The sequence below is a fragment of the Pseudoliparis swirei genome, chromosome 5, assembly GCF_029220125.1.
Source record: "Pseudoliparis swirei isolate HS2019 ecotype Mariana Trench chromosome 5, NWPU_hadal_v1, whole genome shotgun sequence".
NCBI classification, from domain to species: domain Eukaryota; kingdom Metazoa; phylum Chordata; class Actinopteri; order Perciformes; family Liparidae; genus Pseudoliparis; species Pseudoliparis swirei.
In genome coordinates, this window is record NC_079392.1 from 18,575,749 (window position 1) to 18,590,409 (window position 14,661).

The window sequence follows — 14,661 nt, forward strand, 5'->3', positions numbered from 1 at the left end:
CATGAGGCTGTTGCCCTCTTACACACACACACACACACACACACACACACACACACACACACACACACACACACACACACACACACACACACACACACACACACACACACACACACACACACACACACACACACACACACACACACACACACACACACACACACACACACACACACACACACACACACCTCAGCCTTTATTCAAACAATGATCTAGCTTCCTGCACACACTCAGTCTTATGACAGGGTATGACTTTGGCTGAGTGAGTGTGTGTGTGTGTGTGTGTGTGTGTGTGAGTGAGTATAGCTCAAGGGGCTGTGAGGTCACCGCAGCCAAACAGGGTGCATAATAAAAGGCACTTACTGTAAGGCAGAGGTAGGAAGCAAGGTTAGTTAGGAAATTACCAGCCACCAGAACAAATGCTGACCAACTTGGTTTGCAGCTAGTAAAAGAAAACGTTTATGAGGCAATTTTAGACTTACTCGGAAGATGACTAGACAATTTATACTGTTAGAGAAAACAAGGCCCTTGTGACCGCTCCCATTTCATCGAAAAACTTTTCAGACATGTTTAGTTTGTTGATAATATACTGCATGAGTCAGATAAACTAGGGGACTTTACCTGCTATTTTCTGCTATTTTCTATTCTTCACTGGACCCCAACAGCAAGGACATTTCAATTGTATGGATTAGCTGCCAATCAAAGGCACTTTGCAACATCCCACATGCACCAGATTTTGTTTCGCAGTGAAAATGAGGGTGAACTTGAATTTGTGCTGAAAAGAAAACATAATAAACTAGAACGGGCACTCGGTAGAGCGCATACCTTTGCCGCAGCCACTTTTTTGGGACATGGCATGAGAGTGTGAGGAACTGTAAATTGATGTAACTTGATACCGGATATTGTAGTAAACATCACAAAATAATTATGTATGAACATAAGCCTGGATTTATTGATTTAGAAAGAAAACCATGTAGTGGTACTTGATACAATTTGGACTGTATGTAATGCCGTCATTATGACATGTCGTATATCACAAGATTAGGCATTGAATTATGAACATTTTGGCATTAGTTGCATGCCAATTGGATAAAAATGGACTATGGTAAAAAGAAGATTTTGACGTTTTCATGACCTTGACCTTTGACCCGATCGATCCCAAAATCGAATCAAATGGTACCCGGATAATAACCAATCATCCCACCAAATTTCATGCAATTCGGTTTAATACTTTTTGAGTTATGCGAGTAACACGCATACAAATAAAGAAATACAAGGCGATCAAAACATAACCTTCCGCATTTTTAATGCGAAGGTAAAAATAATCTCCATTCAAGTATCCACAAAAAATGTGTGTAAAATGCTGTCCGTAGCCTTCATTTCCCTATTCTAACAGGTTATAGTTAGATACTTATGTCCATTACTTTGTAAGTATATTGGTTCATGGCTATGCTGTTGCACTGAAGGAGTTGATATAGTCCGACGCATCATTAACCCTGACATTTGTTTATGTTTCCAGCTTTTAATCGACAATTTATGACGCAAGACTGAAATCCCACAATCATAGCGTAGCATTAGCCAGCTCCAACCAGAATCCGACAGCTATCCAGCTCTGCTCTCAAGAACTTCTAACAGATTTCAGGCTGGTTTTGCGGATTCAGAGCGGTATTGTCGTGTATGTCAAGTGATTCTCTGGAGGTTGGAAGGAGATGTACCTTTCTAAAACTTAACATTCCTACATAAAGACCTGTGGAGCTAACATGAGCAGGGCAGCTTAACCGATCAATAACCACTGACGGTATCCAAAAGGTACACATTTTCATTTCATTTGGCTGACGCCTTTATCCAAAGCGACTTACAATCATACACTGCAGACACAGCTACGGGGAGCAATTCACACACTACCGTGAGCGCGGGGATCGAACCGCAGATCCTCTGATTGAAAGACGGACCTTCCAACTACGGACTAGTCGCCATGCTGCTTTTGCTTTTTAATGACAGCAACCGTGAATAAAGAAGACTTTACCGGAACATTACACTGCTATTTATCTCGATCACCAGGTGATGTGGTGGTTCACTTTCACACTGGGATGTATAGGCTTTAGCTTCTATCTTTATCTTTTTAGCCTGTTTTCACTTTTTAACTTGCCTTCACTGCTTCTCTCTGAAATGGTTTTTTCCCCTTCATGATTTAGATAACGTTTATTAGTGACAGTGTGGGCTCCATGGTAGTTTTGGGAACCCTAGAACTAGATTTGTAATGCGACTAGAGGTCCACACGGAACCTTTATGGTGGCCAATGTTAACAAAGTTAACAAAGTTAAGGGAGTTATTGTTATACCAGACTTTATTGAGGCATTGTGTTGACTGTATGAACCCTCTCTCTGTTTGAGGATAGAGAACAGTTGAGATTAAATGAATGTTAAACAGCAAATAAGAAAGAAAACAAATAGATGTATCCGCAGAGCTCGACTTATCTGCAAAGAATCTTGCCGAGACGTAAAGGAGGCACAGTAGGGAGAGGGGGAAGGAAAAGGGGATTTAGTTTCCTGTTCACTCCCCCTCTCCTCCCAGAAAGGTCAGGAAGCCCCCCCCCCCCCCCCCGCAAAGAATCCCACTGTACAGGAAGTGCAAACCCCGTCTCTCTGGAGTTTTATTTTAGAAAAAGGAACCGCCATGGAAGAATTCTCACACACACACACACACACACACACACACACACACACACACACACACACACACACACACACACACACACACACACACACACACACACACACACACACACACACACACACACACACACACACACACACACACACACACACACACACACACACACACACACACACACACACACACACAACGGAGGCTTGAGTGGGTGAGTGTCTGTTTTATTGCCCATTACGGCCACGGATCCATTAAATCTCGGCGCTGGATGCTAATGGCTAAAAGCTGGAGGAGGCTGCGGAGGAACAGAGATGGACAGCGATGAAATAAAACAGCGGGCATGTTGGGGGTGACATTCCTGCGCCACACAGACACACACGAGTGCAATGTCTCCGTCAAGATGGAATCTATTATTCCTTTGTTTCCCTGCAGCTTCTGGAGGGAATTGTGCCCAGCAAAGAGGGAGGGAGGGAGGGAGGGAGGGAGGAAGGAGTGTGTGTGAGAGGGATTTAAGGTAAACAGCTGAATGCCAGTGACAAACTCTCTGTGTGTGTGTGTGTGTGTAAGGGAGACAAAGGGGAGAAAAATCACAGATAGGGAGTGAGGAAAGAGGGGAACAAAAGATTGGCAAGGATAGAAATAAAGAGAGAAAGACAGGAAGAAACTCTCCCATACACACAACCTTCGAACAGGGTCTAGTTAGTAAAACACCAATTTATTGCAAACATTTTCAATGGGTGTCTTTTTCAAGCTAGTTTTAAATCTAAGTAGTAAACACCTGGATTTATTGAGAGCCATATTGTCACATTGAGTCAGCCAATATTTCCCAGTTGCCAACTGCAGTAATGTAAAATGTTACTTTTATTTTGATAGTTTAAAGCTACCAACAGGAAATGCGGGGAGTGGGCGGAGGAGGGGGGGATTGACATGCAACAGCTCCGACCAGATCAAACATAGTATGCCTCTTAACCACTGGTCCTCTGGAAACACCCCTTTTTAAATGATAAAGAGTTAACATTTGTAAAATGTTCCCACAGCCTAGAAGAGCTACTGTTCCTGCAGGTAATAATCTCAATAAAGAAAGTTAAAGTCTATAAGACGAGTTCTTGTAACGCATCAATTTGCAAGCCGAAAATAAGAAAATATCCAAAATAAAACAATTAGCAAAAGTTTTTGCAAATATTAAGTAACATCATGCATCAACAGAGGGCTTTAAGGAATTACTCAATGTGTGATTTCATGAAAAATAAAACACCCTAAAAGATGCAGAAGTTTGTTCTCGATAGCCGACTACAACAGATCAACTTGGCTTCGATTTCGCAACATACTTTGAAGTGCTGGTGACAAATGCATTAAAGCGTTAATGTACCTTTTATGACACAACTGAGGGAATGTGTGCTGTAAGGTTACACTCAAAACTATACCAGACCTCAGCTACAAGAAAATCTGAGAAAACTTCAACAAGTCAAAGCTGCTCCTCTGAGAGTTGCAGGAGGTTAAATGTCAAATCTGACAAAGTTCAGAGACTTGTGTGTGTGTGTGTGTGCTTGAAACACAGCTATGTGGAGTGGAGTCTGGTTACAATCCAGCAAAGGGAACATCTCACTGCCCTGTCCATCAACATGTTTCTGTGTGTGTGTGTGTGTGTGTGTGTGTGTGTTGCAGTAAGACCTTCTTAGGCCATAAGAGCAAGAGGTAGAGACCAACACAGAGAGCCAAGGAAATAGATTGAAAAAGGGTGATTGATGGGAAATGTGAGTGAATAAATGATGGGGGGGATGTGTGTGTGTGTGTGTAAGGGGAGGGGGGGCATCCAAGAAGGTACAGAGTGAATAGGAGCAGAATAATAATAGAAAAGTATGAGAGTAAGAGACAGAGAGCGAGATGCCAAGAGGCTGCATGCTTTCCTCGCTTTCACCCCATTACTCAGCCATGCTCTCACCGTCTAACCCCGGCTCTCGAGTCTCCCCTCTCTACTTCACTCTCTTCTACTTTCCATGAACAACCAGAGGTTTAAGATGCATTCAGGAACAATTCTACCTCAGTGTTTCAGCATATGGACACTTTGTGTGTTTGCTTTATTTCCTTTAAGTGACCAAACAAAAAGCAGGAAAACATTTAACTTCTGGCACAAATCAGCCCTGGGAATCAGATGCAGGATCCCTGTTGTCATAATTATGTATTAATAATATAACTGTGTAACTCCCTTGTTGCCATCTCTATTGCTGAATTGATCAAGTGTTCAGACCACAAATATGACGTTTTCAGGAGGAAAGGTAAAGGTAGTATCTGGCAACAACTCTGGATGTCTGCAGGTTGTAAAAAAGTAGAGACCTACAATAAATGTCTTGAAAACTGTAAAAAAAAAAATCGTATCAAGGTCTCCAAAGAAAACATAAATATTTATATGTGCTTTATTAATACTATTATGTTGTCATCTTTAAATTGTAAGTCCTTCTGACATGTACTTGATGAATAGTCATTGAAGCTGGTGTTGCACATTTTAATGCAAATCAACAATTAATGTGACATGTTTCCTTTCAAACGGCCACTGACCCACTTCAACACAAAATCCTGTGTTAATTCATAGCCAGTGTTTGACTTTGCGTAAGAAAGTTAAGCTAACTTAGTTAACTAAGGCTAGATGCTTTGTTCGACTGCTTTTTCCAATGGCAGGTCAGATATACAGGCACCATTATTTTGACTCTTTTCTATTTCTCTATTTGATCACCTTGTCTCAACGTCTCTTCTCTAGTGTTGAACAAAGCAACACCCCCAATACACCACCTAGGATGCTTTCACCACCCTCTGTGCACTGCACGTGGCCGGCCGCCTCCCTTGACTAAAAGAGATCATCTATCTCTTCATCTTTCAAGAACTTCACTGACTTATTAATAGCAGCGAACAGAACTTTAAGTCCCGCTTCGGGCAGTTTTAAGAAAATCAGTGCCCTATTTAGCTCTCAGAATAAAACTGGTTATATTTTGCTTCGCCATAAAAGTGAAAATAGTTATGTTTCAATTCAAACTTAAGTTGCCGTTGATGAAGGGTGAGAAGTGGTTTTGAAAAGAAGGTCTCTGAAAATAAGAACACACACACACACCAGAGTATACGCTGTACCTTGATGTCAAAGTTGCAGTCAAAGCGCTTGATGAGGACGATGAAGGCGCCGGTCATGTTGTCCCTTGGAGGGGGCTCGATGGGCTCACACGCATTTTCTGGTCGTGCACCAATCAGGAAGCCCTGTGGATAATGACATCATCAGACATGACATGGTAAGAGAAATGCATCAATGGCTTAAATCCAGGTTACCCTAGATGTCAAAAAAGCGTCATTTCCCCAAATAATATTGATTATCTATGTAAAGCAATATCTCACACCACAAATTAGTGATCTGACACAGTTTTAATTTATCATGCTACTTGTATAAAGAGCAGTCTTTGACAAAAGAAAAAAAGATGAGTAATAACTGAAACTGAATCACCTTGCGTTACAGCAATTCATACTGTAAAGCAAGGTGATTTCTTTGTCAGCAAATATTAGTTACTCACTCCAGTGTGTGTGTCAATAAATACAAAGTCTTACTGAAGGGCACACATTCATGCCTGCAGCTTCAAAGTGACATTAATGGTCATTAGCTTACTTTCTCACTCCTCTGATGGACCATTGATCATATCTAAATAATACCTGCTGAAAAATCTCTATATCACAATGCGATAAATGACAATGGCTTCATCGGAGCATGACAAGTTATCAGCACTGAGGTGCAGGATATGTTTTCTGGGTTTCTAAAAACGTGTGAGGAAATAGACGTCTGAGATATGATCACACTTTTGTCAGATTAAAAATAACCTGCTTAGTGAGCCTGTAAACCAAAAAGAAGAGGCTAAAGACAACACAGTTACATCCCAGTATCCAGTGCCAGTTCCGCAACTCAAAGTCTGGGCAGCCCCATCTTTGTTAAACCCTCCCACTGCTTCCAGATTGCCAACATCAATCAAAACAATTTGAGGGAAATTAAAATGAACATTTATTGAAGCATTTTCAGCCTGCTGCAGCCCCAGATGTAAGACTGGTAAATCAGACATGCAGTGGGTCCGGAAAGTATTCAGTATACAGACCCCTTGAAATAGTTCACTCTTTGGTTCATTGCAGCCATTTGTACATTATTTCTCATTAATTAACTCAGCACCCCATCTTGACAGAAAAAAACAGAAATGTAGACATTTTTGCTGATGGAGTGCTGATTAATGAGAAATAAAATTACCTTTTTTGATTTGAGCAAATGGCTGCAATGAAACAAAGAGTGAACATTTTAAAGGGGTCTGAATACTTTCTGTACCCATTGAAGATGGTAATGCACTCAATTAAAACATAACTTTTCACTGGAGTGGAGAATATCACTCACAAAAATGATGTGTGTGTAAGCCTTCAAGACAGCTAGTGTTCTCAGCTTGAACCTTGTATGTCCCATCTCTCTCGGCTACTTCCTGCCTCAGTCCCACTTCCAGCAACAGCTTTTAAAGTGACGGCGATAGTAAGAAGAGAGCGAAAGAGTGATAAAGGGAAGGAGAGCAAAGACCCTAAAAACAAAAAATACAAATATGGAGGCAGAGGGAATCAGAGACCCACTGAAATTCAGACAAAAGAGCAGACCCCCCCCCCCCCCCAAAAAAGCTGCTGGAGAAAGACAAAAATATAATGGTGAGGACAAAAGTCGGCAGATTTGTGAGAAAAAAGGGGATAAACAAAAAAAGAGATGATAAAAGGAAAATACACAGGAGAAGAGGGAGGGACCCGATATGATAAACATTTCTAAACCTCAGCTGCTCTTATGCAAGTGTAACTGACACCAGTGTCGGTGTGTGCGTTCTTGTGCGTGTGTGTGGCGGACAGAAAGTATGGACTGCTGTGGAGCTCTGGGACTCTGTCAGCCACTTTCAACTCTCTCTCTATATTAAAGCCAACACACAAGAAGAAACCCCGTATGTCAAGTAGAGTCAGCAATTTCTCACACACACACGAAAACCACCGATTTGGTGTGTGTGTGAGTAAGTGCAGCCACACTGCAGCTGAGTCACATATGGAAGATGGCCACAGTGACGCATCACATTTGCTCACAATTCGAGCCAAGCTACACAACATAAGTCAAAGTTGCCGCCTGGTTTTACTCAAACATTGATAAGACGTGTGAAAAGGGCAAGTTTGGGGTATCAGCTAGATCTGTGAAATCATCACATCAGGGCGAGCAAACATGGGGGAATCACCCACCACCGTCACCTCTGGGTGCCGCCTCCAGTGCAGCCCTGCCTTCCTAATAAAATGACATCACTGTGCCACTGCCTCACATTCCTTCACCTGGATTTTTAAAACACTGCAATGGCGCCCTCTCTTGGGTAGAAAAACATCTTTTCTTTTTATAAAAAAAAAAAAAAAAGAAACTAAGAAGTGTAAAGAAGAGAGGCCAGTGGAAAAACAGGAAATGACTAGGGTAGGAAAGGAAATCCTGCAAGCCTTGACTGGAAAGAGATGGGGAGAACTTGCTGTCAGTGCAACTTTTAAAATCACAAGACTGTAATACCGCCTTAAACTCGTTATATATTCCCACTGCACTGTTAAAACTCCAAGTCAGGGGTGCTCACACTTTTTTAGCATGGAGCTACTTATAATATGTTATATATATATATATATGTATTTATATCCACACAAACCCTGAAAAAGCAGGGTTGTCATATTTTGTTTGACTGTAAAAAATAATTTACAGTGAAAAATTGGAGTAAACTCATGAGCAAGAACAGCTGATGTGGTGACGTCATCAAGTTAGCTGCTGTTCCAATCGCAGAAAGACCGTCCTCCCGTCCTCCCGTCCTTCGGAGTCTGGACTCCCAAGACCAGACTCCAAAAGAACACAAGTCTGTACTCAGTGTACTTTGAATTGAGAAACGGCTATTGTCACTTTAAATATCCCTTAAAAGGTGTATTGTTTCGTGTTGATTGCCTTCTTTTGTATCTGCTTTATTGGTTTTGATGTATGCCTTTTTATATTGTATTGTTTTAATGATTTTGTATATGTTTTAATCTACTTCCTCTTAGAGCTAAATCGGACTTCTATTTTGAAATGTTAAAAGGAAGCACACCTTTATTTTATGTTAAAATACAAACTTCACGGTACGGCTAAATGTTACGGACGGATGCGCATTTCATATAAAGTTGTAATAGTTTGAATGGTCCCGTATGAGGCTAATGCTCTTACGGTGGTGACAAGGAGGTATTTAAGAAAGATTTTTGGTTCAATTGTATTCGCCGAAAGAAAGAAAATAAAGAAGTTCACCAGCAGTAAGTCTGACGCCGATTCATAAACGGAAATCCGTTACAGTCACCATGGAAACATTGTCACATGACATGAATGTACTCTGGTTCTGTGCTGTGACATCGCTAGTGACATCACGGAGCACCAAACCAGAGTCTATAACGAGAAGTGACTTCCAGCAGGAATTAAGTCTGTGAATCTCACAGAACCCCCCCCCCCCCAGGGAAGTGGCTGAATTGGAGAAGGGGGTGGGTGGGCTCTGCTGTGAAATCACAAAACGGGTGGGTGGGAAGGTGATTTTCAGAAATGAGAATTGCCAAGGACAATAGATAAAAGAGGAACAAAAAGGGAATTCATTTCTTTCATAAAGAAATTAAAAAGATGTTCAAGTGCATTGTCTTTCAAAAAGACAGAAGGAACATTACATCACGTTTAGCTGACGCTTTTATCCAAAGCGGCTTTCAATTATACACCGTAGACAGCTGCCTTGCTCAGGGACACATGGACTCGGGCGGGGATCGAGCCAAAGAAAGACCGTCCTGAATAGTTCATAGTAGGCATGGAACACGATCCAGACCTCCACAATCCATCAGGCAGATGGAGGTAGAGAGGAGGAGTGGGCGGGGCACATCAGCAGGGCCATGGCATCAGACCCAGCCAGGTCCAATGAACCCTATGAGATTGTTTGCAATTACACGTGCAGCGCCGCCGCTCCCATAACGCGCACTACGCGCTGTGCGTAGGGCACCAAGTCCTGAGGGGGCACCACAAAATAGGCAACCAAAAAAATCCTCATAGTTATAATAATTATAATGCCAATATTATTTCAGTCTAGAAATATTAGGCACCTTTTAGGCATGTATATCACAGAACATGCCTTTTTAGATGGTTGGTGATGAAGTTCACCGTCACCGGATATTGTAGCTAGGGATACACGAGCAAACCATGTTCCTCTTCCTCTTATTACTGTTAATACTGTAAATATTGCATACACTTTACCACACTATGTACAGTGTGTTTTTTGGACAGTGTTTTTTTAAAATATGTTTCATATTTCTATTATTATTACGGTTACTATTATTATTATAGTGTGTTTGTTTTGTACCTGTTGACTCGGAGAACCCTGCAAAAATAATTCCGATGTGTCTGGACTGCTGGTCTAAGCACAGATGGCAAATAGAAAACCTTGAACCTTGAACCTTGAAGTAAAGCAGCTAGTTGGACACCATGACTTGCTTCAAGTTCCTCATTGGAAACTTGCAGTGAGTCATCTGGACACTGACGGAAACTATCTGCTGTAAAACATCTACGATCACTTCATTACATTTTACCCGAAGCTGGCACACGAGAAGTGACTCACGCAGGAGCATTGAGGAGCCTCGTTAGTGCTTCATCTCCAGAACAAACTATTGATGAAACAAAGAGAAAACCTCATCTCTTCCTTTCAGAGTCAACATGTCAGCGCTCACGTGTTAGACACAGGAGATGAACGTGTTTAACCCTTGTGTTGCCTTCGGGTCAATTTGACCCGATTCAATGTTTCACCCTCCTGTCGCCTTCGGGTCAATATGACCCGATTCAATGTTTAACCCTCCTGTTACCTTTATATTTACTAACATATTTTACCCTTGAGGTCAATATGACCCCAGCTATTAAAATCTCCAGAAAATTATTAGAATTAATATTGTTTTCCAAGTTTAAGTGTGAGGTACTTTATGTTTGTTTGTTGACTCCCGAAAGAACACCGACATTAAACATTGAATCGGGTCATATTGACCCGAAGGCGACAGGAGGGTTAAATATTGAATCGGGTCAAAATGACCCGAAGGCAACACAAGGGTTAAGCAAACAACCGGCATCCACATATGAAGCTTTTCCAGAGCTTTTATTTCCTTTCAAATCTTTCATTCTCACACTGGTCACATCGGAGCTAGATCATTTGCAAACTTATTTTGTATTCATCAGTCATGAGTCAACAGTTTGATGTTGCCCAATTTATCCAACAATAATTATATTATTAATAATAATAATACTACAAACAATTATCTGCAGCAATCAGACAAAGGGGCTTTGAGTGAGAATAGTGTACGATAAACATTTTTTTTTTTAGACATGCTGTTAAGTTTGCTACATTTTAACACAACCTTGTTCTCCAAATTCAAGCTACTCTCATACGCGCACCTATGACATTAAACAAAGCATAACTGTTGCACACTGTAGGTGTACACAGGCCTTGCTTTCAGACTCCGGGGGGCGACTGTAAACAGCCAATGTGCAAGAGGAATCAGGGAGGGCTCTGTTTGAAGCCTCGTTCCCTGTCGGTTGTGCTGCCTTGTGATGCCAGAGGTTTCTCCAAGCATCACACAACTGCAAGGCATATTGATTGCAACATATTACAAATGAATGTGCCCTCATAATAACAAAACACTTTCCTAAATATCTCAATGTACATTGTGAGTTAACAGCATAAGCACATTACAGTACATTCTAAAATGACTTTGTTGGGAAATTGCCAATGTGGTGAGGCGTAGCAGACCGCGTGACATTTGAAGGAGTTTTGGTTCCTTGTTCCTCATTGTTACCTTCGCATTGAAAATGCGGAAGGTTAAGTTTTGATCGCCGTGTATTTATTTATTTATTTGTATGCGTGTTATTCGCATAACAAAAAAAGTTTTAAACCGAATCACATGAAATTTGGTGGGATGATTGGTTATTATCCGGGGACCATTTGATTAGATTTTGGGATCGATCGGGTCAAAGGTCAGGGTCATGAAAAGGTCAACATCTTCTTGAATCGCATGAAATTTGGTGGGATGATTGGTTATTATCCGGGGACCATTTGATTAGATTTTGGGATCGATCGGGTCAAGGTCATGGATAGGTCAAAATCTTCTTTTTACCATAGCACGGTCAATTTATATTCAATTGGAATGCAACTAATGCCAAAATGTTCATAATTCAATGCCCAATGTTGTGATATGCGAAGGTATGCGCTCTACCGAGTGCCCATTCTAGTTGTGTATGAATTTGTTACACAGTGAGTGCACACATGTTTAAAGAGATTTATTATATATTGATGCGAGTTCTGAAAACTCACAGAATCCACAGGAGTGCGTTTTCATCTGAACAGCAGTCACAAATAGTGCAGGTAAAAATAAAGAAGAGGTTGCGGTGGGGAGAGGGAAAGTGAATTACCTTGCTCTTATAAATATCACAACGGCATCAGGCAAAGAGTGAGTGCCCTCCCTATTAAGTATCATCATTCTGCTTGTCCAGTACGGAAGACGGGAAGTTCTCCTCGACTCCTTCTCAACCCGTGGTGATGTGGATGGTAATGTGGGCATACTCTTACATTACAATCCTGCCGAGTGCAGCTATAAATCACAGCTGAAACACTCGTCTCTGTACCGAGCTCACTCAGACAGACACAGACATGGGCTGGGCCGGAGAGGGTGCTTTAAAAAGAAACTGAGCAGAGCCCTCAGGGACGAGAGGACATGTCTGCATGGCACACAGACTCACCGCCTCGGCTAGACAGCAGCGGGGGGAAATAAGCCGCAGAGATGAGATGAGAATTTAAGACAGAGAGCGGGTGACACGGTGGGGTGTAATTTCTCCGCTTTCCCAACACCGAATCTTACATAATGTGCTCAAACCCACTCAGCGGGCAACATGACAGTGTGCCATAATCCCTGCTGTTGCCGGGTAACACTTAATTCACAGCAGCCTATCACTGGTGAGGCCCATATTCTTAAACTAATCAATTCATTAATGCATAACCTGTTGACGAGTGAACTGGCCAGTCTCCCTCAAGGTGCTTTTTCTGACATTCTAAAACTGTAACATGTCAGATTTTTTATTTGTTTCTTCTTTTCTAGAGAGGTGGCATTTTCATCGCAGTCACTTCCCATGACTTTCTTTACAAATTAGACGAACAGGAAAAAGAAAAAAACACTGTTAAAACGTCCTGTTGTGAGAGCAACCAGAGGTTTGATTCCTAAAATATACCACAGGATCACCACTCAATGCCAAAATGATGCTGTGGGACAGCCGTGATGCTAAACATAGCATCAACAAATGCAGGTAAGTGGCAGTAATCACAAGTGTGCAAACGTACTGTACTTAACCTGCACGTATACACAAACTCAAAACAAGGCATCAGCTTGCATCTGTGCCCTAAAAAGCCTTTAAAACAGCAACAACAACTAGAACGGGGCTCTTGACTGGGAAATTCCACAATGGTCAGTTCATATAGAAGACATGAATCATCCTTTCCGTTTGTGAGCATTGTGGATCAAGCAGTGTGCGTGTTGCTGAGTTCGGGGTTGATTACAGAAACCTCACAACACACATTGATCACAATCCTCAACACAGAGCAGGAATGTTTGATAACAGTTTAATTTAAATGTTGTCAAACTTTGATAAAGCTTCATTTAAGTCCAACCACAATGTACGAGAGTGTAATACTTCCTGTGTTTGCTCCTCTGTCGTGTAGCTGGCTACTGCTACACATACATTAGTATTGACTTGAAATTCATTAGAAATCCATAAAAATAATGTAATTTTGCTCACTGCCTGGTAAATTATGAGCTTTTCATTGCATCAAAAATACAGCTATATGTTTTCATGGTTGAACTTTAGTTCAGTAGAGCAGAGCTGTAAAGTGCAAACATGCTGAAATAAACATAAAATCAGAGATCACAAAAACCATGGAATGACCTGTGATGATGATGTGGCATGTCATTTAGAGTAGAAAAAATAATCTTACTCGTTTGTCACACAAAAACCTTTTGAACTCACCTTCAGTCCATCGCTTGGCAGCCGATAGCCAAACCGTGCAGGCAGGTCATCAAAGTTATCGGTTTTATTTTCGAATGAGTACTGAAAGACAGAAATAAATTAAGTGGAATTAATTTGAATTCAAGTTGTATCAGATTGTTGTTGTTCATCTGGATTAGAGGAGTGTTTCTGCGAGGTTGTAACTACTGTATTACACTGTCATATTATTGTTGTATGTTTTTTATGGTTAGTGACCCCTACATGCACTTTGAATTACTCACAGCAGCGATGTCGGCCTCCACGGGCAGCAGATTAAGGAAGGCGAAGAGCTGAACAGTGAAGATGGTGTAAATCTGTGTGGCCGACAGCATTAGCATTCCCAGGGACAGCAGCATCTTGGCATCACGTTACAACCCCCAGCTGCTCCGCCACTCATAAACAACCATATAACACACTCACACAGACAAATGACCACGCACACTGGCCTGCAGTGGAACCACCTTACACCGTCTGTTGTTGTCACACCTAGAAAAGACACAAATGCTATGTTTATACACCTGAAGCATTAACTCAAATGCGCTGATAAAACAGTGTTGTAGTGGGATGATTTAAATACACACATGTAAACTGTATGCAGAGAAAGTCCATGTTTGGCTCCTTGCTCATACTTGCCAAAATGATTAACTTTACTGGGATTCAGCTGCTATTTTCCGTCGTTTAACCATTGCCGATTGCTGCGCCAGTGCAATGTCCGAGTCTTAGTCTGTTCCAATCCTGCGTCTGGTTCTTCAATTACCTCACTCGTCATGTAGTATGCCCTTTGGTATGTGCCAGTTAATTTATTGTGCTTCCCACTTGTCCTACTTTTTCATTTGAAGACTCTGCAAAAGCATTGTACAGCA

The 14,661-nt window shown here is 41.5% G+C and overlaps 1 protein-coding gene across 2 annotated transcripts in view; it reads right to left on the reverse strand.

The window, feature by feature from the left end:
- Positions 1-14,661, reverse strand: part of rnf13 (ring finger protein 13) — a 37,615-nt gene that overhangs the window by 21,222 nt on the left and 1,732 nt on the right. For both annotated transcript variants that reach the window (XM_056413871.1, XM_056413873.1), the window contains exons 2-4: positions 14,041-14,284; positions 13,781-13,861; positions 5,791-5,913 (exon numbers count right to left, since the gene is read on the reverse strand). In XM_056413871.1, coding sequence (XP_056269846.1) covers positions 5,791-5,913; positions 13,781-13,861; positions 14,041-14,154 — 318 coding nt within the window. In that variant the 5' untranslated portion in view covers positions 14,155-14,284. The remainder of the gene's footprint in view (positions 1-5,790; positions 5,914-13,780; positions 13,862-14,040; positions 14,285-14,661) is intronic.